The 27,909-nt window shown below is 40.9% G+C and overlaps 2 protein-coding genes across 2 annotated transcripts; one reads left to right on the forward strand and one right to left on the reverse strand.

Moving 5' to 3' along the window:
* Nucleotides 1-12,455: 12,455 nt before the first annotated feature.
* On the forward strand, nucleotides 12,456-24,829 carry LOC133652015 (uncharacterized). The gene is made up of 12 exons (XM_062050321.1): nucleotides 12,456-12,536; nucleotides 12,653-12,741; nucleotides 19,602-19,894; nucleotides 20,951-21,061; nucleotides 21,182-21,296; nucleotides 21,473-22,323; nucleotides 22,492-22,678; nucleotides 22,794-23,042; nucleotides 23,208-23,332; nucleotides 23,700-23,746; nucleotides 23,831-23,979; nucleotides 24,107-24,829. The coding sequence occupies exons 3-12, from the start codon at nucleotides 19,733-19,735 to the stop codon at nucleotides 24,292-24,294; spliced, it is 2,184 nt and encodes a 727-aa protein (XP_061906305.1). The 5' UTR covers nucleotides 12,456-12,536; nucleotides 12,653-12,741; nucleotides 19,602-19,732; the 3' UTR covers nucleotides 24,295-24,829.
* On the reverse strand, nucleotides 23,980-26,430 carry LOC133652016 (uncharacterized). The gene is made up of 3 exons (XM_062050322.1): nucleotides 25,948-26,430; nucleotides 25,345-25,563; nucleotides 23,980-25,040 (listed from the first exon to the last, which is right to left on the reverse strand). Exons 1-3 carry the CDS (start codon nucleotides 26,211-26,213, stop codon nucleotides 24,887-24,889), a joined length of 639 nt encoding a protein of 212 aa, XP_061906306.1. The 5' UTR covers nucleotides 26,214-26,430; the 3' UTR covers nucleotides 23,980-24,886.
* Nucleotides 26,431-27,909: the final 1,479 nt, after the last annotated feature.

Genomic DNA, 27,909 nt, shown 5'->3' on the forward strand with positions numbered 1-27,909 from the left:
TGTCACAAGTGGTGGAAAAGTGTATTACAACGGAATACCGCTACAGCTGAGAAACACATTTTCCGCGGTACTATGGTCAAGAAACATTGTACTATGTCACTTTCAAGCCGTATTGTCACCGTCCTATTGTCCATTTTGGTACGGAATTTAATTATGCCTGTGGAGACGCAGGCCGGATCAGGACTGACTGGTCTGAACCGTACTGTGGCGGTGAAAACATGGCTTGTTGGGCTACTTCCTAACGAACTTGGCACCTTTGAACGGAAAAAGCAATCAAATGAATACTGACAATGTTGTATGACTTATCTCACAAATACAAGCATGCTGACAAAGTAACCCGTGTTACGACCTTCATGTGACCACATGAGGCCTGGGCCAATAACTCAATTCTACTTGACGATGTATTGACCTAGGAATTATTGCAGATAAACAATATTATTGTGAGCATTATTTTGAGAGCAAATTAACCACTAATGTTAATGATAGTACATACTAATAATGCAAGTACACCATTTTAAATGCAATACACGAGCTGGAAAAGCTGTGGGACCCTATTCAGGCATGTGATTTGAACTTCATGAAAAAGACTGAAAATAAGCCCATGGTCTCAGGGCCGCAGGTTCCCAACCAGGTCCTGGTAGGACGACAAGGGAGGGCATTTAATATATATATCGCCCGCTTGAATATTCTCTCTGGACCCCGACTTAAACAAGTTGAAAAACTTATTCGGGTGTTACCATTTAGTGGTCAATTGTACGGAATATGTACTTCACTGTGCAACCTACTAATAAAAATCTCAATCAATCAATCAAACTCTTCTCTTCTCCGACTCTCTCGTCATCATTTGGGATGTGCTGTTGTAATTTCCCTTCCTGGTTTGATGACCCGCCCTATCTTGCCTCTGAATGGCCTGTCCGTAATGTTTTACCCTAATCTTAACCAATCGTGACTCATCATAGTAAACCAACCAACCAATCATGAATTTTCTTATATGTAAACCAACCAATCATCACTGATGTTTCCCGTATATTTTGTTCCATGCCCGTGGAGTTGCTTCGCTACGTAGCTTCGATTTTTAAGTTAATAATTTTTAATGGAAAACCGTACTTTTTACCACTGGATTATCAAAAACCGCACTCATTACGGGAAAAACGTAGTTGTTGGTATGGCAAAGAGACGGATCAAGATTTTAACACATATTGTAGGTCGGAAAAAACAAAGAAAAACTGATATTTCTACAGAGATAAAAAGACGGATTTCCGACTATAGACTATGTATTGGCAGGCATGCTTTGATCACATTTTATGAGGCTTTTAACATGCACAAAAACTCCCCAGTTTTTGTTTTTGAAAGTCCCTGCCACCAAATTCACGTATGGTTACGAAAATCACTGGAGACGTCTATAATAACAGGACGGACGTAAAAGTCCCAAAAAGCTATATGTGAAAACAAACATGAAGTCGACCATTTTTTAGGCCAATGAGTTGCGATTAAAATGACAGATATAAGACAGATGGGCAATGATAAATTGCGAAGGAATTTTGTTTACGCCATAGGATGTGGGCGTGGCATGGCACCAAACTTTCATCGGAGGGTTTTCAACATGTATAACTTGGCTCCACGAATGCAGATCTCGATCAGAATTGGTACAAATGCCATGACACCCTAAAGTGGGTAAAGTTACCTTTATTCGTAGTGGGCGGAGCCTGGCGGCAAAAACTGCTCCTTGCAATCAACCATCAAACTGTCATTACTGCACTTCCGAACTGCTATAAAGCTTTTAAGTTGGGGTCTGATCATGCCTACACGTTGATATCGGCACCAATATCGCCCCTTAGTGGTGGAAAATTATAACATCACAACTTCCTTCTACATGCTCCCATTCTCCTGAAATTTTTGACGGTGGGTCGGGCTCTCTAAACGCCACTCTCGGTTTTAATTTGACATTGTAATTGAAATGTAAACTTTTAAAAATCCAACCTGAATAAAACAGATAATAAAAATTAGTCGGCGGATACGCATGAGGTCTTTTCTAATGCCTTTACCCACTATCAAAAAATTCCAGAAAATCGTGACCGTAATAATTAATTATAATTTTACACCACAAGGGGGCTATATTGGTGTTGATATCAATGTCTAGTCATGATCAGCTCCCAACCTTAACGTCTTATATCAGTTTGGAAGGAGAGCTGGTCAAGTTATGACAGTTTGATGGTTGATGCTGTAAAAAATTACAGACTTAATTCTCATTTATCGTTCAGTTAAATGACTTATAGAACATCGGCCCCAGCAGCAGAAAGGTCGGAGAACAGCAGGACTGACAGCGAGAGGATTTGGGGCTGGGGTCGGGGAAGGGCGGGTGTTCCCAGCAGCAGCAGTCAGTGGAAAGGGTTAACACCAGACAGTAAAGTGAATCCAGATGTGCTGTTATTATTAATATCTGTGGCTGATGAATGGGAAGGTAAAATTACAGGCGCCAGCCAGGGAGGCCCCGTGTGCTATCCTGCCACCCAGGCGCTTCCCATCTCCCCAAAGCAACGAGACCATCGGCACGGCGAGATCGCCGAGCAGGCCCTAGCGTGTCGGGCTCGCAGAGGCCAACACAAGGAGGTCCGAGCCGGCGGTGGACACAACCCATGGAAGCAATAAAAAGCCTTCTATTTAAACTTGTGCTAAAATGACCCCTTGGACGAAGTGTGAGTGCACCGGAGGGGGCTGGAGAGGCTACGACCGCAGAAGACCGCTGTTCGAGTCCCATCAAGTTTCACAACATGTTCCTCACCTCTGACACTGACTAAGTTTTATTTGGTTCCTGACGTGTCAATGTCACCTAAACTGAACCGAGGGAGGGTGACGTCAGAAATGTTGCTGAGCACTACAGATCGACCGATATGCTGTATACAGATACCGATTGTTACAAACCCCAAAACCAGTGAAGTTGGCACGTTGTGTAAATCGTAAATAAAAACAGATTACAATGAATTGCAAATCCTTTTCAACCTATATTCAATTGAATAGGCTGCAAAGACAATATATTTAATGTTCGAACTGGAAAACTTAATTTTTTGCAAATAGCAGCTAATTTGGAATTTGATGCCTGCAACCATATTTCCAAAAAGCTGGCACAAGTGGCAAAATACTGAGGAAGTTGAGGACTGCTCATCAAACACTTATTTGGAACAACCCACAGGTGAACAGGCTGATTGGAACAGGTGGGTACCATGATTGGGTATAAAAGCAGCTTCAATGAAATGCTCAGTCATTCTCAAACAAGGATGGGGCAAGGGTCACCACTTTGTGAACAAATGTGTGAGCAAATTGTCAAACAGTTTAAGAACAACATTTCTAACGAGCTATTGCAAGGTAGGGATTTCACCATCTAAGGTCTGTAATATCATCAAAAGGTTCAGAGAATCTGGAGAAATCACTGCACGTAACATTGAATGCCCAAGACCTTGGATCCCTCAGGCGGTACTGCATCAAAAAGCGACATCAGTGTGTAAAGGATATCACATGGGCTCAGGAACACTTCAGAAAACCACTGTCAGTAACTACAGTTGGTCGCTACATCTGTAAGTGCAAGTTAAAACTCTATTATGCAAACCGAAAGCCATTTATCAACAACACCCAGAAACGCCGCCGGCTTCGCTGGGCCCGAGATCATCTAAGATGGACTGATGCAAAGTGGAAAAGTGTTCAGTGGTCTGACAAGTCCACATTTCAAATTGTTTTTGGAAACTGTGGATGTTGTGTCCTCCGGACCAAAGAGGAAAAGAACCATCCCGATTGTTATAGCCGCAAAGTTCAAATGCCATCATCTGTGATGGTATGGGGGTATATTAGTGCCCAAGGCATGGGTAACTTACACATCTGTGGAGGCCACATTAATGCTGAAAGGTACATACAGGTTTGGAGCAACATATGTTGCCATCCAAGCAACGATGTCATGGACGCACATTCTTATTTCAGCAGGACAATGCCAAGCCACGTGTTACAACAGCGTGGCTTCGTAGTAAAAGAGTGCGGGTACTATACTGGCCTGCCTGTAGTCCAGACCTGTCTCCCATTGAAAATGTGTGGCGCATTATGAAGCCTAAAATACCACAACTGAGACCCCGGACTGTTGAACAACTTAAGCTGTACATCAAGCAAGAATGGGAAAGAATTCCACCTGAAAAGCTTCAAAAATTGGGTCTCCTTAGTTCCCAAATGTTTACTGAGTGTTGATAAAAGGAAAGGCCATGTAACACAGTGGTAAAAATGCTCCTGTGCCAACTTTTTTGCAATGGGTTGCTGCCATTAAATTCTAAGTTAATGATTATTTGTAAAAAAAAAAATTAAGTTTCTTAGTTCGGACATTAAGTATCTTGTCTTTGCAGTTTATTCAAATCATTGTATTCTGTTTCTATTTACGAATTGCACAACGTGCCAACTTCACTGGATTTGGGTTTTGTATAATAATCTCCTATTGGTCAAGATATTCACACAAACTGCATTTTTGGCAGAGATATATTTTCCGCCGTCTTCATGTGCATCGATCTCTGCCATGTTGTTATTTGATTGGATCACGGAACATGAAACTACGCAAGATCCTTTAATGAGCCCACGCTCCAAGAGTTGCGGACCGAGGATTGTCGAGTAACTCCATCACTGCAGTAGCCAAAACAAACAAAACAGGACCAGGAAGATGCCAGGAAAGGACAAGAATACATTTCCTGGGAGGAAGCGCAAGTTTTAAGAGGTAAGCGGAGGAGACGTACTGTACAAGCGACGAGCACTGCAGGAGGGAGAGGAAGGCAGTGCTTGTTAATGTAAATTCCGGACTATAAGCAGCTACGTTTTTCCCCACACTTTGAACCCTGCAGTTTATAAAAGGGTGTGGCTAATTTGGGGATTTTTCTTCGCTGACAGCCATAATGCAAATAGTAAAAAAACAACAACAAGCAAATACACTGAAAATGTGCATTGTTGTTTGTGCTATGGCGCCATCTTTTGGATGAGTTTGTGCACTGCAGTTGATGCAGTGTCCGTGATGCAGCTGTTTTACTGCCGTGTTACAGACACCGTTTGGAAACAATCAAGGTATGTAAATAAATCCATCCATCCATTTTCTACCGCTTATTCCCTTCGGGGTCGCGGGGGGCGCTGGAGCCTATCTCAGCTACAATCGGGCGGAAGGCGGGGTACACCCTGGACAAGTCGCCACCTCATCGCAGGGTATGTAAATAAATATTCACAAAATATTTCTGTGTAAATATTTCATTTCACAACATATATATCTGCAGTTTATAGTCCGGTGCGGCTTAAATTTGGAAACAATTGTGGTTTAGTGGGTGTGGCTTATATGAAATTATAATGAAACGGATTAACTCGCTGGACTATAAAGACAATATACATAATATTACACAATATACAACATGCATCCGTACACGTGGATGCATATGCAAAAGTGCAATATATCTGTACAGTAAATCTATTTATATCTGCACCTTATTGCTCTTTTATCCTGCACTACAATGAGGTAATTCACCAAAATGTCATTCTTATCTGTAAAGTTCGGATTTGAATGACAATAAAGGAAGTCTAAGTCTAAGTCTCACTATACCAGTGCGCTCTATAGTTCGAAATATATGGTACTATTTTACCAATTACTTTTTATATATCCTAAATACTGGTATTATATGTGTAAATATTGTATCTGCTGATGTAGTTCTGTTGTAGTTAAAAAAAGTCAGATACTGGTTTAAAAAAAGGCCGATACTGATATACGTCAAAATGCCAAACATCGGCCCAGCTGATAATCAGTTGATGGCTACTCAAGTTAGATAAAAAATCAATTTAGACTTCATAAAACTGTGGACAAACTGCACTGGAACTATCTTATGGTTTAGAACACCGTCCAGATGTCCCGGCACATGTGCTTATATCCCGGATGAAGACATCGTGCTGAACTAAAAGTAGCCAGGGCTACAAGGTAGACTTAATTTAAGCTTCGTGGAGCCTGAGCTGATCCACATTTTGCCCATTTCAACCTTCACGCGCCGTCATCAAAGCGATGAATGAGACTCGGAGATAAGTCAGCGTAGGGTTTTTAGTTGATAAAAGGATGTAGTGGTGAGAGGTTTCAAAGACAAGTGGGGGACGGAGCCTGGCGGGACGCACGGCTGCAGGGACTTTAGAGAGGGGGGGGCTTCTTAGGCTGTCCCCAAACTGTCCCATGGGAGCTGCCCCCCCAACACATACACAGCCAGCCTCACTGTCGCTGTCTGCGCCCCCCCTCCCCCAACCCCTTAACATGGGGCGCCCTCCATGCCCTCACATGACAGCTCGCAGGGCGAGAGCTCACGCTGGCTTTACTTGCGCTCCGTGCTGCATGCTCCGTGCTGGGATGGCAGACTAATTACGCTTAATGAGAGGCAGCGGTTGCCAGAGGAATGGCTGCTTTGTTGCCAGAGCCAAGGGGTGTAAACGTTAGGGCGCAACCTTGTACGGCCGACACAACGCGCTCTTTTTGTTGGCGGAATAGACGCTCGGGCCTGGGTGTCGTACAGGGATCAGGACTGCGAGTACAACATCTGGAACTGGAAACATTTGCTACTGATGCTACCATGCGTATGAACACTTGGCAAGTACCAAGGTTCACATTTTCTTCGCTATACTTCTGCAAGTCCAAAGTTGGAGTTGTACGCCTTCAGTCGAGTTAGGGATGGAACGGTTTATGAAAAAACGGCAAACAGGTTGACCTGGCACGTTTCGACGCGCGCATGTTGTCCGGAAACATCTTTTTTCTTTGTGTTACAAGTCAGGTTTTGTGCGTTGGGGCCACTTTAATTTCAGAGTTAACAAAATGGCGGACGGAATCATAATATTAGCCAATAAAAACCGACTACTATTCAAAAGGAACTGCACTTTTTAGGGAATTTTGCCTATCATTCATAATTTATGTTTTTCTCTTTTTTATGCATTTTATTTGTAAATAAACCCTAGCAAAAGTCAGCTAACAATGCAGCAAATGAGAGTACACTATTGCACCAATCAAACCCTCTAAAAAAACATCTAATAACGCTAACAATACTCCATTTACATGTAGTGAACTGAATATTAACCAAGCGCTAACGGAGACAAACTTATTTTTAGTGCCGCCAAGGTCGCCTTAATGCACGGGCTTCTCTGAGGTTGAAGCCCAGGGGCCTCACCCAATCAGGGCCCCCCGATTTTGACGATTGAATACAATGATTGGTGTTCATAGCTGTCAATCATAAACAGTGCAGTTTTGCCTAGCGATCGTGTACTCTGTCTAAGCTGCGTTGTTTTTCCTTACTGCCTCGTCTCTGCTAGAGACCAGTGTACTACTACTGAGCTAAAACAGAGGCAGTCTCCCAGATCGACAGCACTTTACTTAAAATTGACTGGCTTCTATTACACCTGCACAGACATGCATGTGCCTGTCGCTAAGGAGATGTTTTCATGAATTAAATGATCTAAAAAATGGGTGATATTTTTGCATTGTTGCTGTTCTGAAATTAGATTTAGGTTTTCTTTCAAAGTGTTTTTGGGCATAGGGTGGGGTTGAGGTTGAGGCCTTACATTAGGTTAAATCACAGAGAGCTAACTAACTTATGCTGCGATATTGATATATTGAGCTGCTGCATCGCCTCTGAGTTGGTGAAAGTTAATTGTAGATTATAAATAACGGCTCTCACCTGGATAGTAGAAGATTGTGGACATAAATCGAGTAGTCGGTCAACTTTGACATTTAACTTAGAATCGTAAATGGCGAGAAAGACACAAACAATACTTTTTGTTCAACCCTTCGTAAGGATTATGATTAATTATTCATCTAAACGGGAAGATATAAACATCCGATCAGTCAGAAACCCAGTGAGCGCAGACATTGTACAGTAAGTGATTGTTTTATTATTTTCATAGTTTGTATTTCTTGTTTAGCACTTAGCAATACTGCTACATGATGCTTAATATTTCAGTAAAGCTGGATCTGTTTAGCACACAGCTTCTAAAACTTGGATACCATCCTCCAGGATCAAAAAGCTTCTGGTTCATCATTTGTCCCAAAGTCGTCTTTGTTGTCTCTCATTAAGTCTGCAATGATTAGTAGTAGGGCTGCGAATCTTTGGGTGTCCCACGATTCGATTCAATATCAATTATTGGGGTCACGATTCGATTCAAAATCTATTTTTTTCGATTCAATGCGATTCTCGATTCAAAAACGATATTTTCCCGATTCAAAACGATTCAATACATAGGATTTCAGCAGGATTTACCCCGGTCTGCTGACATGCAAGCAGAGTAGTAGATTTTTGTAAAAAGCTTTTATAATTGTAAAGGACAATGTTTTATCAACTGATTGCAATAATGTGAATTTTTTTTAACTATTAAATTAACCAAAAATATGACTTATTTTATCTTTGTGAAAATATTGGACACAGTGTGTTGTCAAGCTTATGAGGTGCAATGCAAGTATAAGACACTATTGTTCATTTATTTTTATTTTTATAAATGTCTAATGATAATGTCAATGAGGGATTTTTAATCACTGCTATGTTGAAATTGTAACTAATATTGATACTGTTGTTGATAATATTCATTTTTGTTTCACTATTTTTGGTTTGTTCTGTGTCGTGTTTGTGTCTCCTGTTTATTGCAGATCTGAGTGTTGCCGGGTCGGGTTTGGTTTTGGAATTGGATTGCATTGTTATGGTATTGCTGTGTATTGTTTTGTTGGATTGATTAATAAAAAAAATAATAATAATTGAAATTTAAAAAAAAGAAATAAAAAAAAGAAATACATTTTTTTTTAAATAAATATTTTTTTTTTAAATGAGAATCGATTCTGAATTGCACAACGTGAGAATCGCGATTAGAATTCGAATCGATTTTTTCCCACACCCCTAATTAGTAGTGTTGTTGTTGAAGAAAAAAAGCGAAGGTTTTGATGCATCTGTGAAATTAATACACCGCCGTGTGCTTAAAATGATCAAAACATGCAAATATTACATGTTATTATGAATATTACTACATTACATATATACAGTACTTACAAAGTATATATAAAGGAGGTTTTTGGAAGTTTTTTAGAGCGCTTTATAGGCGGAATAGAGCGACGACCATTACCTCCATTGTTAACTGACTTATGCTAATGTTTATTTAAGATTTAGAATGCATAAAAAAAGAAAACCATGGGTTCTTGTCTAATATAAGAATTGTTAATGATAGGCAACATTTACTTCGGACCAAGCAAAGAGAACACTTCTAATGGCATTTAGAGGAAAGCTTAGACATTTAATTTACATGATGTGGTTACAGTGTCAATGATGGTGGCTTGAAAACAAAAGAGTATTATTGGAGTGTAATAACTGTGGAGACAAATTCTATTCTGTGTAAATAATAGGAGTTACTTTTATATAATTGTGCCTTGGTTGTTTTTGTTCCGACTCTGCCTTTGCAGTCTCTCAATCTCGTCTCAACTTAACGGCTTTGAATCTCCAAGTACTCTTGGACCGTTGTTTCCTATAAAAAAAAAAAAATGGTGGAAAAACGGCATTCCAAGCCCTCTGATTTATCACCAGCGGAGTGGAATTACAACGTTGATTTCTAATCAACGTAACTGAGCCGTGTGGCTGAGGTGAGGAGCGCGGGCTTGGATTTCGTGTAATTCCTGCGGTCTGACAAATGAGTAGTGGCAAAGAGAGGAGGCCTTTAAAAAAGCTGGAGTCGGTGGGATTGCTCCCCAGGGAGACATTTCCACGCCGGAGTCCCACAAATGACATGTTTGGACGTAACACAATCTGCTTTGTGTGAGAGGTGACACTTTAGTGGGAGACACATTCTACCCCTGGGCCCTCAAGACAAACTGAGAATGTGTTGGTTGTTCTACTTTGTCTTTCTTTTGTCAAACATCGGAATAGCTCGAAGACATCATAGCTGCTCAGGCCTCTCTCTTGCTCTGATTTATCAACCATTCGTCCTCCGTACGCAGCTAGACCTTAAAACTCTTCTGGATGTTGAAAGGTTTCATTTCAGCTACATTTATATTGCCTGAGCAGATTTAACATGATGAGAAGATAACGAGTCCTGATAGATTGTTAACGAGGCAGGTCAGACGCCAGCGTAATTTTTTTGTTCATTTGCAAACTTTAGTCCCACATTTGCTTGATGTGTCGAGAGTGCCGAGTCAGGCAGGAAGGTGGACGGTATAAATCAAGGGAGACGGTAATCTGATTCCTGCCGCCAAGAAGAGTTTGTACGTTGCCATAGGGCCGAGGCCGTGAGCGCCTCCTAAAGAGCAGTCCAAAAAAATCTGTTTCTCAGCTGCAGTACGCAGTTGTCATGCACTTTTCCACCACTTGTGGCAGTAATGACAATATCAAACAAACAGAAGAAGTCTGTAGCTAAAGTCATAGAAATTTCTTCAGCGCAAAAATGATGACTAAATTGTTAAAACTGTATTTTCATTTGCACTTTAATTGTATTGACAGTTTGGATAAGAAACAAATTCATCATTAATTTAGTTTATTTATTTTAGCACAATATAATTGTATGTACATTTATTTTCATCAGTTATTTATGAGTCCCTTCTTATGCAGTATTTGTCGTGATTTGCCGCCTACCTTCTTTTTGTTGCAGTGCCTGGTTTCTGGGTCACAGGGTGTAGCCACCTGCGCGCACACCTGATACTTTTTTTTTTCCGTTGACTATTTAAGCTCTCCAGTACCTTCACTCGGCGCCAGTAGATTCCTGATGGTTCACCCTTTCAGTCGTGTACATCTCCTCTGCTTTGGCTCCACTCATGCTTCTCGGTGCGGTTTAGTGTTAACTGTTACTTCCCCACACCTCCTGTGTGCGAGTTCTCTTACTCAAACCTTAAGTGTGCATCTTTACTTCCTTTCTCCTCACTCCTTTTTGAGTGCCCATTTTGTTATTATTCATATTTACTTTTTGGTCTGCGTTGGGGTTCTAAGTCGATCGTGACAGTATACTTGATTAGTACTTATTTTTCTAATCAGCCTGACCTAAGCCTAAGGTTCATGTACTGAATAAATAATAATCTTTGTGATTAACCCATTCCTATCATTTGACAAGTTTGTAAACTGAAAGTATGCTAGAAATAATTATTGAATATGATTAAAATCAAGAGTAAGATGTCATTGTTATTTGAGTGGCTTCTCCGTCATGAAAAAATTGGGACCCAAGGTCAAAATGGTTAAAAACCCCTGTTGTAAGGAATAAATTGTGACACAGCGGTGAGGGAAGTCCTGTTTTGGGGTTGTCTGGCGAACTTCCTGTTTTATTTTGAAAGGTTAACTCTCCCTCTCGTTTCAGGTCACTTGCCCTTCCTCCCGTTTCACTGGTCTGATGTCTCTCCTGATTGCCTGATTGTGCCCACCTGTGTCACCCTCCCTCATGTGTATAAATGTCTCGTCCTCCTCTTGTCCTGTGCCAGAGTATATCGTCTCGTCACGTACCTCCAGCCTTCGTCCACAGTCTTGAACCAAGTTGCTAAGTATTGCCTCGCCTTATTTATTGATTTCTTTGTTTCCTCTGAGAAAGAGTGATTTTCGTTTGCTAAAGTTTTTGGTCAAGTTTTTTGTGTGTTATTTCATAGTGCCTTGCCTTCCTTTTTTCCTCCTCTTGGAGCGCTTTAGTTTGTAGTTATCTCAGCTCTTTATAGCGTACTTTCTGTTTATAGTTTCTTGTCTCCTCTGCATGAGTGATTTACCTTTTTGTAGCTAATCATAGATTGTTGTTTTTTTGTTATTAGATTTGTGTGTAATTTTGCTATTGCCTTTTTCCTCCCTATGGAGTGATTTTCCGTTTATGGCCTTATGCCTATGTCTTTTGTTACTCTAATGTATCAAAGCTAGATTCTGTAGCCGCTTTGTTTTAATCACTCTGTTCAAAGAGATTTCAAAGAAAACTGTTTAAATAAAGCCTGTGTCAATTGTCCCCCTTCTGCACCTGAGTCCTCATTCTCGCCAAGGCATAACATAAATGTCTTGTCTGCTTACCTTGGCCGTCAATAATAGGAACACAAATTAGTGTATGTGACATAACGAGAAGGTTATTGCTTCCGACGAGCTTTGTAACCATGACAACAAGCCTAACGGTACATCCACATCAACAAGCAAGGCCTCAGGTAATGATGATAGAATTGTTGTTCTTGTACTTCCTGATATAGAACAAGTCTATGGACCACAACACCAAGTTTCTGGTCCCAGGAGTTTTTGAGAAGACAGGGTAGCAAGTAAGTAAATGTTACTTAAGTGGAGTGAAGTGAAGTGAATTACATTTATATAGCGCTTTTTCTCAAGTGACTCAAAGCGCTTTACATAGTGAAACCCAATATCTAAGTTACATTCAAACCAGTGTGGGTGGCACTGGGAGCAGGTGGGTAAAGTGTCTTGCCCAAGGACACAACGGCAGTGACTAGGATGGCGGAAGTGGGGATCGAACCTGCAACCCTCAAGTTGCTGGCACGGCCGCTCTACCAACCGAGCTATACCGCCCCAAGTAGGTAGGTAAGTAGGTGGCTAACATTCATGCTACAAATTGTTTTTGTTTAGACGACCTCATCTCAGGCCAACAAGTCTGCTAGCTTTCTAAGCGTGAAATGTGAAATGAGTTGGTTCCACAGGCCCAGACCACCTATCCAGTCAGGACATTCCAATTCAACTCTGATCTCTAAACCACCAGAAAGAACCGGGGACTGCACACATTCATCAGGTCTGTTTTCCGAGAGGAATCTGATCTGATTTTCTTGAAGGGATTCTCGTGTGCAAACATTGTCGACAGTGGAATCAAAGTGTGTTTCCTTCGAGCGCGGCGAGAGACAATTTGTCGTGCCGAGAAGTGTTTGCGTTCAAATTAGAGCGTCACCTAAGCACAGACACAAAGAAGCTTCCCACCGCTTGTTTGTTTGTCCGTGCATATTTCTCACGCGGAGCGTTATGTAAAGCCTTCCAGCCCAATAACACACACGCCACAATCACGTATGAACGCAATTTCTACCACAATTGACTTATGGCTGAGGTCAAATAGGATTGCATTTCACTACATTAGCTTCATACTTACTGAGCTACGTAAGCCTGAATCATAATACAAGGTAGGGCTGGACAATTACGGCAAAAACAGTAATAAATATGGTATTAACTTCTAGCAATTTAGGTAATTTTCCAAACACTGACTTTCTCCAAAAATGTGCTTGCACTACAGTGTATAAATTGTTGGAGAAATACGCTGGGTGAGACTATTGTACCAATATCTCATGCAGAAATATGACTAGTATAACCTGAAAAATAACTTCAAATGAAGAGATTTGTAGGTTCTGATTTGTTGAGGTCCACCTGTAACTATACTGTACTGATGGAGAAGCTGTAGTTGATACATAAAGGAGTCATATGTAAAAATCTGGCCAGAAAATCACGTTCCAAATTCGTCCCCTCTCCCTGACTGAGGTTGCCAGATGCGCAGCCAAATCCAGCTCGATCGACTGGGCTACTCCAAAGAACCTCAAACTTCCACTGCCTCTTACTAGGGGTTGAGGTGCTGGGGCCATAATAGCTGAAGAGACAAGCGTCTTGTCAATAACAAATCTCTAACCAACACATTTTACACAGAAATCTGCCTGTTTTCAGGAAGAAGTACGTCATGCCTGTGTACAATATTACTACAAATGGCAATCATATGGTTATTGTCAGTACTATCAGAAAACAAAGACTAAAACAAACTACAACCAACGCTAGCAATGGTTATACTGGTGAAAATAAGTAGAGCATGCTTAGCAGCCTAATGTACGCCCAAATGTACTGGGCAGCAGCGGTACAGTGTTAACACTGCCAACAGTGAAGACCCCAGTCCAAGTTAGCAGGACACCGCCCTAATTAGCTGGACATTGCGATGAGGAAGGCAACAGCAACCCACTTCATTTTTTTGCTTTATAAATATCATGCACAAAAGAGAAAGAGCAGAGTGGACAAGACTGGTGCATATTATCCAAGGTCAACATCGACTAAACGGAACCTAAGAAGTACGGCCAAAACTAAAGAGGAGACATTATACCAATGTATGCCTATAGACTACAGTTTCAAAGGTTTCAGATTGCCATATAACTTGGTACAAGTAGTCCACAACATGCAAACACGAATGAGGAATTATTTTATCATGTTATTTGGCTGTCTCCATACGTTTCACATTGCCATGACAGCCGTGCTAATGTTGGAACCCATTTCCTCAGCGTATCAGCATATTGAGAGCGAAATAGGCACTGACACTACCCATATCCACTTAGGTTTTATGTGTTAAAAATATATTTTGCCCTGTCAGTTGGATTACACGTCGACAAACAGGCTAACGGGCACATATTTCCCCCGTTAACCTATATGTCGATGTGTCATTGACCGGGCTAGCATGCTAAGCATTTGTTGCACGAACATACTAGCTTTGTTAGACAAAATCATAGACCAGTGGTTCTTAACCTGGGTTTGATCGAACCCTAGGGGTTCGGTGAGTCGGCCTCAGGGGTTCGGCGGAGGTCAAAATAGACCCGACTCATCGTGTAAATACAAACTTCTCCCTATCGGCGTATTACGTTTACGGCAACAGGAGAAGTCAGACTGATTTGCAGGCGTGTAGTTTGTTGTGAATTTATGCACTGTTGGTTTTGTTCTTTGAACAAGGTGATGTTCATGCATGGTTCATTTCATGCACCAGTAAAAAAAACAAGGTAACACTTTAGTACGGGGAACATATTCACCATTAATTAGTTGCTTATTAACATGTAAATTAGTAACATATTGGCTCTTAACTAGTCATTATTAAGTACTTATTAATGCCTTATTTGGCATGGCCTTATTATAACCCTAACCCTCTAACCCTGACCCTAACCCTAACCAAATAACTCTAAATTAAGTCTTTATTACTTAGAATATGTTCCCCTAGTGTCCAAATAACTCTAAATTAAGTCTTTTTAACTTGAAATATGTTCCCCATACTAAAGTGTTACCAAAAACATAACTTTGTCTTGAATTTGAAAAAAAATAAAATTTTATTTTTCACTAAAGAAGGGTTCGGTGAATGCGCATATGAAACTGTTGGGGTTCGGTACCTCCAACAAGGTTAAGAACCACTGTCATAGACTGTATTATACAATATAGTTTACATACGAACTGTCCATTTCCATTTATTACAAGTAATAAAAAAACGTAAATGCCTTTATTAGCAAGTTTGGTCTTCAATTGTCTCCATCTTTCAAAGGGATCCCCGATACAAACCAGAGTTTTGTTCCTGGCTTTTCCATGAATAAGTTGAGAATCGTAATGACACCTTTTAGATTTACTAAGGTCTGACATGTTTAGTAACTTTACCAGTGGCAGTAGCTAGACGAAGATGGCGGTGCATAACTGGCAACCTGAATGTGACACACTCACTGACTTTCTAGTTGGTGAAACGGTGGAGAGCGGGGCATCGAAATGAAAACAACATTATTTCGGGGCTGTAAATCTAATTTTGAAATGAGCATAACCCGGCTGAACTACTGTTATCAGTTATAGAGTTATTCGAAAATAACATGATTTATTAATGCCTTTTGACATATCAGGGCCATTTAATGATGACTCGACATGAAATTATTACATACGGCTCCTTTAACGTGGTGTGAGTCCATGTTTTTCTTGAGGAAATCTACCCTGATAGATGGCGTGTGTGCGTAGCGACGTTGCAATTTGGCGTGGAATTGCGCGCTGTCACCGAGGACCAGTGATCAAAGGGGTCGCGGGGGGTCAGCGAGACGGTTTAGAGTGTTCACACCCGACCAAGCCCTCCGTCACTCCTCCATCTCGTCCCCTGCTGTGTGAACTCTGCAGCGCAGGACAAACACTTTGTTATTTGCAGGCAACGTTTGCGACATTCTGCTTTTGGAGGTGCCGGGGGGTCACAACGAAGATGTCTCGCATCCAGTCGGGTTTTTGATTTTGAATTTAACTACAGAATTGGGTCCGGTGGCCTTTCTTTGGCTGGAATTCATCACTGCAGTGAGACCATAGCAGATATTTACTAGTTTGAGTGCACATTAGTGCTTTTATTGTGTTAGCTTAGTTGAGTACACATCATTGACCTGGTAGTGGGAGGGGTGTGTGTGGGGAGGTTGGGGTGGGTGATCCGGTATAGAGGCATCAGATACGAGCTCGCCTTAGGGATCAAAGAGATTCCCAGCCAGGCCGAGTGCTGTTGAGACTGGGATGACTTGACACGGTACGCGAGTGGACACCCTTGCAGGAGGACTCGGCCATGCGGTGTGATAAATGTTTAAGCCCACTGTATCCCAACCTAAGATCTTTAACTGCTCTCTGCACACGAGGTGATGGACACGTTATTAAAGACAAACACGTCATACTAGCTGATGACCAGGGTCCGTATTCCTAAAGATTCTGCAAATCCTCTCAGACAGCTCCTAATTTAGCTTAGCTTAGGGGTGATTCCAGAACGCTCTTAGGCTATGTCTACACTAGGCCGGATAACCCCTTAAACGAATAATTATTTAGCCTAAGCATCGTGTCAGCCACACTAAACCATCGTTTAAGGTAACCCTCCTTGGATATTTTTTTACACGGGTAAGTGCGCCGTGTATTTCTTGAATCTCCGGCTCTTAGCTTTGTATGGACTCATTGATCGTTTACAAATTGAGCTCGGAGAGAAAGTGAAGTCAGAAAGACCACGCCCCACACAGGAAGTGACGTCAGAAAGAACGCACCACAGCCACCTTAATAACAACCGGAGCTAACCACTGGAAAGATGGAGGCGAGTCATCCAGACATGCCCGTGTTTCTCCTTCTTCTACATGTACAGACGCTTGTGGAAATCACACAAGAATACCTTAACTGAAGGAAATGTGCGACTGCAGCTATTTCGGATACTACACATCTCAGACGGAAAGAGAACTTTGGAATGTCCAGGTCAGCTGTGATTCTACTTACCGAAAAACTTTGTCCATTTGTCAAAGGGGAGACAAGGAAAATGCGGGCTCCCGTGGATGTGATAAAAAAGGTAGCGTGTGTTTTGTATTACCTGGCCGTCGAGGGAAGACTACAGAAAACATTGAATGCATTTGGACTGGCACAGCAGACTGTATCAGTTATTGTCCGCCATGTACTGTATGTCGCGGACTCAACGTCTAGGTCCAGAGTATATAAAATCACCAAAAAGGAATGGACAATGAAGGTGAAGGCAAAAGAGTGAGGAGTGTCCTGACCAGATATCTAAATCCCTAGATTAATTGTTGTAAAATGTTCTTTATCACATTGTTTACTTTCACATGTCCATTAAATTTTATTAATTTATGATGGCTCAGGTGTGATTCACTACAATAGGGCCCCACAGCGCACTGGATTCCAGTTAATTGAAATACCACAACACTGGATATTGTTCAGATAAGTTAAATTTAATTTAAGAACTTGCACACAAAGCAACACAGGAGGTGACTACGACGTGCGCATTTTCTGCGCATGCGTACTAGGTCGTGTTGCGCCGGCGTACGGAGAGGGGCAGGGGGTCTTAAACGATCATTGTGTGTGTGTGTGTGTGTGTGTGTGTGTGTGGACAAGGATAAGGTTAGGTGGGATTTACCCTGGATAACCTTAGTGTAGAAGGGGCCTTAGCTTAGGGGTGATTCCAGGACACTCAGAGAACTGTGAACAAGGAATGGAAAAAAACCCTATCTTAGTGAGGAGGTGAGGTTGAACCTGTTGCTAGGTTTGCGTAATCATTTCTAAAGCTGTCATTGGTTGATCCTAAAAGCTATACTATTGGTGATAATGGGCAAAGGATGGACCCTAAAATGTATAAACTTGATCATAGAATATAATCCTATGAAGAGAATAAATGTAAATAACATAACACATAGGCAATATCTGTTAAATGAATTAATATTATCCTACTAAGTTAATAATGACATACTTAGTATCTCAGGTAACTAGGACTGTTTTGTGTATTGTTTTTAATTTACGGAAAAATTATCGAGATATATATATAGTATATCGGCATTCAGCATATGGAGCGGAAAACACAACCAAAAATTGTAGGCTTCCTCACGCGACGAAGCCAGCCTACCTCACCACAGTCAGTAGTCTATTGCCCCCCCCAGGCTGTGGTGGCAGCGATGAGATGGAGACGTGATGGCGACAGGCCGAGTTAAGCTGTTCCTTACACAATGATTGTGAACGATAGGCAAAATTCCAAAAAAAAAGTGCAGTTCCCCTTTGAATACATCACCAAAGACATGCTAACATTTAATACTGTTATAAAACTAGCATTTCGAAAAGTGATGTCATGTCATGCAGGTGTTCCTCACTCGGAATCTGCCAGTTTGTTTGTTTTTTGCATATGACCTGTTATGACATCTGCTTATACTGAAGTATTTATATTGTTACTCTGCACTTTTTGTTTAAAATGTCTTAAGTTGATTGTCATGTAAGTGTTTTAGTTGTGTATATTTGAGCCCTCCACCTCCTCTTTAACAGGTTTTATTGCTTTTAGGTGTGATTTTTTTGGCAAGTGCAAATTTTTGCTCAGACATATTTTCTTCGATTTCAATTACAATGGCAAAATATATGAGAAAAACAAGTTTATTGGATTTGAAAGGATAAACGTGAATTATTATTATGTATTATCATTACATCAATGGTTAATTTGGTCCCATTAAAATAATGGCAATAATATCGTTTATCTGCAATAATTTGTAGGTCAATATATCGTCAAGCAAAATTGACAGAATAAAATAACAGTGCGCCATACAAACTTACATCGTGAGCAAACATTCAATGCTGCTAGCATTCATTTACCACCGTTTGCGCAGATGTCAGTATTAAAAATCTTACAGCGGAATGATGTGAAAAACGATACCAACATCACTATGTTGGTATAATATAAGCTGGAGAGTCATTCACGAGAGAGGATGACAACAGGGCAACTTGCACTGCTTGCAAACTGGATAGTTCTTCAAAAATACTAAGCAGAAACATTAGCGCACACAGAATAGGAAAACCTGGAATGAATGGCGCGTTTTCCATTTCCACCAGCAACAACGGCACTAATGTTAACGATGTATTGCAGGTAACTAACTACATTGGAGGATCTCCCAAGTATATTTCTAATTTTAAGTCTAAATATCTAAACTTAAAGGCCTACTGAAACCCACTACTACCGACCACGCAGTCTGATAGTTTATATATCAATGATGAAATCTTAACATTGCAACACATGCCAATACGGCCGGGTTAACTTATAAAGTGACATTTAAAATTTCCCGGGAAATATCCGGCTGAAACGTCGCGGTATGATGACGTATGCGCGTGACGAAGGCAGTTGAACGCGTCATCTTGGAATAGGTCCCTCCCAATTTAAACAGCTCTGTTTTAATCGCTAATTTCCACAGTATTCAGGACATCTGTGTTGGTGAATCTTTTGGAAATTTGTTCAATTAACAATGGAGACTGCAAAAAAGAGAGTTGTAGGGAAGCGGTGTGTTGCTGCTGGATGTAGCAACACAAACCAAAACACAACCGGTGTTTCATTGTTTCTTTTCCCAAAAGATGGCGGCCAAGCTTTACTATGGAACAAAGAAGTCAAGCGAACACGGTTGGATTGGACGACACATACGAAGTACAGTGTATTATGCAGCGAACATTTCGAAAGATCATGTTTCGAAGAGGGTCCCTTGCGAATGGCAGAAATGGGAATCAGCACTCGTCGACTCGTGCTGAAGAAAGGTGCGAAGCCAACTATTTTCGATAGACCACGGACAAGTCCGGAGCACCCGACCCCCTCCACAAGCGGACAGACTGGGCACATGAGGTCTGCATTTGCCAAAAGGGAAAGGAAGAGGGTAAGAATCTTGATATCCAGTTTTCATAGTCAGACTACACTGTTCCAATATCCATTTCTTTGTTCTCAATTGTTGAAACCCCCCCACCTCCACACCCCGGATTGTATATAATGTAAATAATTCAATGTGATTATCTTGTGTGATGACTGTATTATGATGATAGTATATATATGATAGTATATATCTGTATCATGAATCAATTTAAGTGGACCCCGACTTAAACAAGTTGAAAAACTTATTGGGGTGGTACCATTTAGTGGTCAATTGTACGGAATATGTACTTCACTGTGCAACCTACTAATAAAAGTCTCAATCAATCAACCAAAACTAACACACACAGTCATAGACTACTCCAGTGGTTCTCAACCTTTTTTCAGTGATTTTCCCCTGTGAACATTTTTTTAATTCAAGTACCCCCTAATCAGAGCAAAGCATTTTTGGTTGAAAAAAAGAAAAAAAATACAGCACTATGTCATCAGTTTCTGATTTATTAAATTGTATAACAGTGCAAGATATTGCTAATTTGTAGTGGTCTTTCTTGAACTATTTGGAAAAAAAGATATAAAAATAACTAAAAACTTGTTGAAAAATAAACAAGTGATTCAATTATAAATAATATTTTGTACACATAGAAGTAATCATCAACTTAAAGTGCCCTCTTTGGGGATTGTAATAGAGATCCATCTGGATTCATGAACTTAATTCTAAACATTTATTTTGTTGAAGTATTATTCAATAAATATATTTATAAAGGATTTTTGAATTGTTGCTATTTTTATAATATTTAAAAAAAAATCTCTCGTACCCCTTGGCATACCTTCAAGTATCCCCAAGGGTATGCGTACCCCCATTTGAGAACCACTGGACTACTCCATGAACAATGAAATAAATTAACAATAAAATAGTCTACATATAATTATTGCTTCAAGTTCTAGTCAAGTTCTTCTGCAGTATAAAGTATCGTACATTTACTGACATTACTGTCAATAGTGTCAATACTGTCAATAGATTACAATAGACAATAATATAAAGTATTGTACATTTGTACATTTACAGACAATAGATCAGATCATGGACAGTACGACTACGGCATCAGTGGCGGATGCGGTGGATGAACCAATGGCAATGGCACTAGATTTGCCTGATGAGGAGGGCGATCAAGATCAGGTTCGATTTGTTTTCCTAATCAATGTTCAAATGGATTACAGTTCAAGCCCAATCCAAAAGTATTCATAATTAATGTAAATGAGGTATCCATATTACATGTAGCTGTTTCTCCATTTCCAGGGAAATACAAGAGAACAAGGATGCCAGACGGACTGGGTACCGATTGGGACAGCACCAACAGCAATGACCAGTAGCAAGAGCACCCAAACAGGGAAAATACATCATAGATCAAAGGGTATGTCTATTTCGGTGACGAACATGATTCTGCACATCACAGTACACATTGCACGCTGCCTGTGCAGAGTAGAGTAGACAGATAAATTAGGTGATTCAAAGACAATAATTATTATGTGATTCTAGTTTAATTTTAACAGATTATATAAAACAACTTGTGCTTGATTTTATTGCTAGGACACCAGGTGACCCCAGATATCCTCGAGAGGGTTAGAGCTCGGCCGGCCAGGGTTAGTGAAGTCCCATTGTCAAGTGTAGCAGCTCCATCTGACAGCCCCGAGATGCAGACTAACATAGCAGCTCCAGGTGTGTCTGGAATGCAAGCCAAGCTACGACCACCTCCTGCATTGTTTGATGAAGGACCAGCATCAAGTCCCACTGCGCCTTTTGTTGGTGGTTCTTCCGATGACAGCTATGTGCCGAGTGAGTCAACGACATCGGATCCGTGTCAATCTGACGGGTCGCCAGATCGCCCATGTACTCACCAGATGCGTGAAGAGGGCTGCCACAAGGAACCGAAGTACATCATCTTTGAGTCGTGCCTCCAGAGTCTCGTCAAGTGGTGTCACTGTCCAGTCTGTGGCAGCCAGGACATAAGCCCTTCTTGGGATTCGAACGGTACACAGCTGACCATGACTCTTCAATGTGCATCATGTGACCAGAGGAGTAGTTGGAGCAGCCAGCCAAACATTGGCCCTTATGCCGCGGGCAACATCCTGCTGTCTGCTGGCATCCTCTTCGCTGGGGCATCTTCTGGCAAGGTGTTGCAAGTGCTGAACAGCATCGGAGTGGTCACGTATGTGAAGAGGACATTTTTCAACCACCAGGAGCTCATCCTGCAGCCAGCCATCAAAAAGGTGTGGGAGGAACAGCAACGGACGCACCTCACCATGCTGCAGGTGGAAGGCCGACCCCTCGTCCTTGGTGGTGATGGGCGAGCAGACAGTCCGGGACACAGCGCCAAGTTCGGTACCTACACCACAATGGAGCTTGTGGCCAATGTGGTTCTCGACCTTCAGGTTGTACAGGTACGACCATATAATCTCACTAAAACACTAGTAACACAATAAGCAGATAAGGGATTTTCCAGAATTATCCTAGTAAATTTGTCTAATAACATTAACCATTTCAATGTATACTAAGCCCCTTTTTCATTTTTTTCTTTGCTCATTCCTTTTCTGTTATATATATTTCAGAGCAACGAATGTCTTGGCAGCTACCATATGGAGATGGAAGGACTGAAGAGGATGGTGGAACTGCTGATCAGCTGGGACCTGGATGTCGGGGTGCTGGTGACAGACAGACACAGACAGATCGCTAAATGGATTCGTGAAAACATGCCCAATACACGGCACTGCTATGACATCTGGCATGTTGCAAAATGTTAGTTGGATTATTTGTATGCATGACAAGTTGTGAAGTAGTGTGTACATATCAGTGATCAGATGAATGCGATATTGTATTTAATCCACAAATTTCTGTTTTTTTCTGTTTGTAGCCATCGGAAAGAAACTGAAGGCCATCGCCAAGCATAAGGACTGTGAAGACCTGAAGCCCTGGGTGCAAAGTATAATCAACCACCTCTACTGGGCAGCAGTGTCTACACCGCCTGGAGAGGGGGAACTTCTGGTTGCCAAGTGGAAGTCTGTGGAGCGACACATTCAGAACATCCACAAGGACCATGGCGACCTCTTCCCAATTTGTACTCATGGACAACTGCAACGGCAAAAGAAATGGCTCAAACAAAGTGAGTAGGCAAATAAGTTGCCCGAAAGCAGTGAGGGACTAGCAGTATTTTCCTGCACATCTTTTGAAAGTCAAAAAATTCAGATAAACTTGTAAGTAAATAACCAGTTTAAGTTGACTGGAACATTTTTGTAGAAACGTTGTTCTATTTTAAATTTATGTTTAGGTTCACGCTCAGCAGTGAAACTGGAGGAGGTGGTCAACAACAAGTCCCTGCTAAAAGATATCGCCATGCTGTCGGGTGAACACCAGACTTCCAAGGTGGAGGCGTTCCATAGCCTTATCATACAGGTGAGAATTAGACTGATCGCCTGTAGGTGGTGTCGGTGGTTACCACCTGCCACTAGGACTTTGGTGGCCAGGGAGCAAAATACTAGAGCATACTAAATGAAGCCTTGATACAGTCAGTGTAAGCAAGAGAATGTTGGAGGTCCAACATAGTGGCTGGCATCTTGGTGAGAAAGATTGCAAACAATTCTGGCGTGGTGTTAACATTGAAAACAAAACAGCTTCATTACTGCAGGAGATCAAGCTTTAATAGCTGACTATTAACAGTTTAATACACAAACATTTGTATTCAAATTTACAAACAATTTATAAATTTACACACACATTGTATGGACGCATGACTGAATAAAGTGTCTTTTATCTTATACAGTTCGCACCGAAAATGTATGTCTTCTCATACATCGGAATGCTGTGCAGGTATGTTTCCACACTAATCTAAGTGTCACTAGTGTGTGCCATACTTTAGTACTAATTATTACATTATTCTGTTACCACACCTAGGAACCTGCTTGCTGGGCTGCACTGGAACGAAAATTCGAGCCGCCCTATAGCCACTACACAAGCGGGTGCTGAGCGCTATGCAGTACGCTACCCGAAGTATAAAGCAGGGGGCCATGTGGTCAAGAAAATCGCGACAGAGCCAACATACCGTAAGTGTAGAGGACACAAAACATGTAAACACTTGACACTTTGTATCATGATAATAATACTGTCAAGTTTCACTCTCCATGAGTATATTATGTTGTGAGCAGGAACATGTACAATTGTATTTTGCAGGCTACGTAGATGACTTGATCAGGGAGGTTGTTGCTGGCTGCAGACAGACCCCTGACGAGAGAACACCACTCAGCGTCACTGTGGATGTGCCTCCCTTCCTCTGCGATGAACTGGAGAAGCCAGACAAGGAGGAAGCCATCGCCAAGCACAGGAGTCGCTTCGGTAAGTGTGAAATGCCCTCCCGGTAACAGTTAGAGATGCTACCTCAGTAGAAGCATTTAAGTCCCATCTTAAAACTCATTTGTATACTCTAGCCTTTAAATAGACCCCCTTTTTAGACCAGTTGATCTGCCGTTTCTTTTCTTTTCTCCTCTGCCCCCCCCCCCCCACGTGGAGGGGTTATTCCGGTGACCATGGATAAAGTGCTGGCTGTCCAGAGTTGGGACCCGGGGTATACCGCTCGCCTGTGCATCGGTTGGGGACATCTGCGCTGCTGACCCGTCTCCGCTCGGGGTGGCCTCCTGCTGGCTCCACTGGACCCTCACTAATATGTTAGACCCACTCGACATCCATTGCTTTCGGTCTCCCCTAGAGGGGGGGGGTTACCCACATATGCGGTCCTCTCCAAGGTTTCTCATAGTCATTCACATCGACGTCCTACTGGGGTGAGTTTTCCTTGCCCGTGTGTGGGCTCTGTACCGAGGATGTCGTTGTGGCTTGTACAGCCCTTTGAGACATTTGTGATTTAGTGCTATATAAATAAACATTGATTGATTGACTGATTGATTGATTGATTGATTTTATTGATTAAGTACAGTGGCCATGTAGATTCTGTTGCAGTCACTGCACGTCTTGGAACCCCGTGTAGTCCATCGATGGGAATGTTGTCCTAATCTTATGTACTACACAAGCTGGTAGTACCACCCTTATGTCCTTTCCCAGATATCCCCAGCAGAAGCGGACAAACTGTCGATAGGCTGTGTGTCGTCTCCGCCTGCAAGTAGCAAATGATGGCAGCTGTTATTATCCGGACATGGATACACAGTGACTCACTGTTCTCTGAGATTCAAAAGACATTGTCATGCATTCTATTCATTTGTCATTTACTGTTGCAGTAAATTGTAAATATTGTTGACATCTACGGTCCATCTATGTAATACTTCTATGATATATAATGTCATGTGCATTGTAGCACAGTACATTTCACAGAATAAGAATAAGATAAGAAAGTGCTCATTCTGACTTATCTTCCAAAGGTTGATAGAATAAAGAATTATTTAAACTTATTAGTGCCTCACTCATTTTGCTGTTGCTGCAGCACGCCATATTGCTGTTTGTAGGCGTTATACGCTGTCTGCAGCACCCATTCATCCAGACACACAGATGGAAAGCCATGGTGGTCTATGATGCACGTCTTCACCCCCTCCTCCTCCATCGTTCTGGTCACTGCCTCTATTTCACTACAGCAGACACACTCAGCCACTGTCTCCATGTTCACACAGTTTTGACATGTACACCTGGAAATAGAAATGTTCATAATATTTGTAAATCAATTCATATTATTGACACCTGCAATCTGCAAACATGTGGAATAATTAATATTATCATTGTCTTGTTGTGGATCTTATTAATCTGCATGCATATTTTTAGTATTGCCGGTATATGGAGCTGTGGCCCATAGAAATAATGGGTAATTAATTAGGTTTGACATTGTGTCAATGATAGATACTTAGTGTATAGATAGGCCTGGGGTGTAAGTTGTAACACTAACAGTAACACATTGTGTCAATGATAGATACTTAGTGTATAGATAGGCCTGGGGTGTAAGTTGTAACACTAACAGTAACAGTGCAAGACTAGGCCACAAACTAAAACTAGTCTATAAATAAATAACATATTACCATTCTGTATTCTCAAGGCGATCTATGTCGTGTGCTCCTCCAGCATCAATAGCAGCAGCGTCCTCCTGACCGTCTTCATCAGCGTCGGGTTCAAAGCGATATGGCTCTATCCCTCTCACAGCTTCTTCCCTATCTGAATCGCTTCCACTCCCCACTAGTCCTTCACTTGCACTTTCCTCATCCACAAATCTTTCATCCTCGCTCAAATTAATGGAGAAATCGTCGCTATCTCGGTCAGAATCGCTCTCAGATCTGGCGGCCATCATTGCAAACAATAGGGAGCTTTGCGGATATGTTCAATTGTCCACGTCACGCTACTTCCGGTAGGGGCAAGGCTTTTTTTTGTCAGATACCAAAAGTTGCTATCTTTATCGTCGTTTTTCTATTCTAAATCCTTTCAGCAAAAATATGGCAATATCGCGAAATGATCAAGTATGACACATAGAATAGATCTGCTATCCCCGTTTAAATAAAAAAATTTCATTTCAGTAGGCCTTTAATACATGTCACAATCCCCTGAAAAGTAAATTTTCAGTGAGACATAAGAACTTGTTTTTAGGCAAAAAAAAATTACTACTTTTGAGCATCTCAAGTTTGTTATAAGACACAAAACGTCACAATACTAGTAAGTATAGCTACTAATAGGTTTTAATTGCTAATTTCTTATTTCGAGAAATCTTACCAAGAAAATTTCGACTTGTTCCATTTATTGCTCATTACAAGTTATTTTGCTTGAGACACCGCAATTGATAAGAAAAATGTTATATCCTTCCTGAAAAAAACTGATAATGCTTATTTTTCTACAAAACCAAGGTTAATGTTTATAGCTGATGGTTGCAGAATTTCACAATGCAAAAATGTATTTGTCACTTGCTGACATGCTTTTACTTTTGAGTGGTCAGCTCATATATGTTGTCTATTTCCATAGTAGCCTAATAATTGAAATATAATAGTTATTTTTGAAAAGTTTTTTTTTTCCCTGGGGAACCCCTGAGTTCGGACCCTGGCTCCCCATGGAGGTTGTCGGCCTTTTAAGACTTCACTGCTGAATTTGGACGTTCATGTTTCTTCTAAACTAAACAAAGTTAACGCTAATTAACTTGTTTGTTATCCTTTTATCCAAATGAGAATAAAGACCTGAATCGTTGCGTAAATTCAAAAGTGGAATTGGAACCGGAAAAATCTTATCAATTCCCATCCCTGGTCACCTACATTTCCTTCTACCCTCGCAAGGAGTTCAATATAATGAAAATTGTGAAAAATAGACATTTTCAAAAATAAATATGTTCTTTTAAGCCACAAATGGTTATATAAGTGGGTTGTTCTTGTTGTATTTAAAAAAAATAAATTGAGTTGCGAATTAATTTGTTTTTGAGAAAACGTGGGACAAGTAGCGGCGCCAAGGTTGTGGTTAGTTTAGTGCCAAACAACGTCATGGAATTGCACAAACAGAGGCCCAGTTTACACTGCATAACAAAACGTGTTTTATTTTTTGCCTTCAAGTGACACATATCAGATCATTTTTGCCAGTCTAAATTCTCCAAGGTGCATCTCGTCTGATATATTCGCATCAGATTTGGGCCACATCAGGAGGTAGTCTGAAACTGTTTGGAATCTGATCTTTTCAAATGTGACTTTAGTCTCAACAGCAATGTGACTTTTACTTTGATCAAGCTACGTTATTTGTGTGTGCAGGAATGTAGTAGTTGTAGTATATGAAGATATATATATATATATATATATATATATATATATATATATATATATATATATATATATATATATATATATATATATATATATATACATATATATACACATAAATAAATAAACACAGATATACAGTATGTATACTGTATATATAGATATATATATATATATCAATACATACATAGGGTGTATATCTACAAACCCTGTTTCCATATGAGTTGGGAAATTGTGTTAGATGTAAATATAAACGGA

The sequence above is a fragment of the Entelurus aequoreus genome, linkage group LG06 (genome assembly GCF_033978785.1).
Source record: "Entelurus aequoreus isolate RoL-2023_Sb linkage group LG06, RoL_Eaeq_v1.1, whole genome shotgun sequence".
Taxonomy (NCBI): Eukaryota; Metazoa; Chordata; class Actinopteri; order Syngnathiformes; family Syngnathidae; genus Entelurus; species Entelurus aequoreus.

What these genes read in the sequence shown, in the direction of transcription:
- LOC133652015 (XM_062050321.1), top strand. Translation starts at nt 19,733, where the DNA reads ATGGCAGAAATGGGAATCAGCACTCGTCGACTCGTGCTGAAGAAAGGT. An exon ending in CCAAAAGGGAAAGGAAGAGG is followed by an intron (nt 19,895 to 20,950) that starts GTAAGAATCTTG and finishes GTACATTTACAG; the next exon opens with ACAATAGATCAGATCATGGA. An exon ending in TCCATAGCCTTATCATACAG is followed by an intron (nt 23,333 to 23,699) that starts GTGAGAATTAGA and finishes TATCTTATACAG; the next exon opens with TTCGCACCGAAAATGTATGT.
- LOC133652016 (XM_062050322.1), bottom strand. Translation starts at nt 26,213, where the DNA reads ATGATGGCCGCCAGATCTGAGAGCGATTCTGACCGAGATAGCGACGAT. An exon ending in CGCCTTGAGAATACAGAATG is followed by an intron (nt 25,564 to 25,947) that starts GTAATATGTTAT and finishes TTCTATTTCCAG; the next exon opens with GTGTACATGTCAAAACTGTG. An exon ending in CTGCAGCAACAGCAAAATGA is followed by an intron (nt 25,041 to 25,344) that starts GTGAGGCACTAA and finishes TGCTACTTGCAG; the next exon opens with GCGGAGACGACACACAGCCT.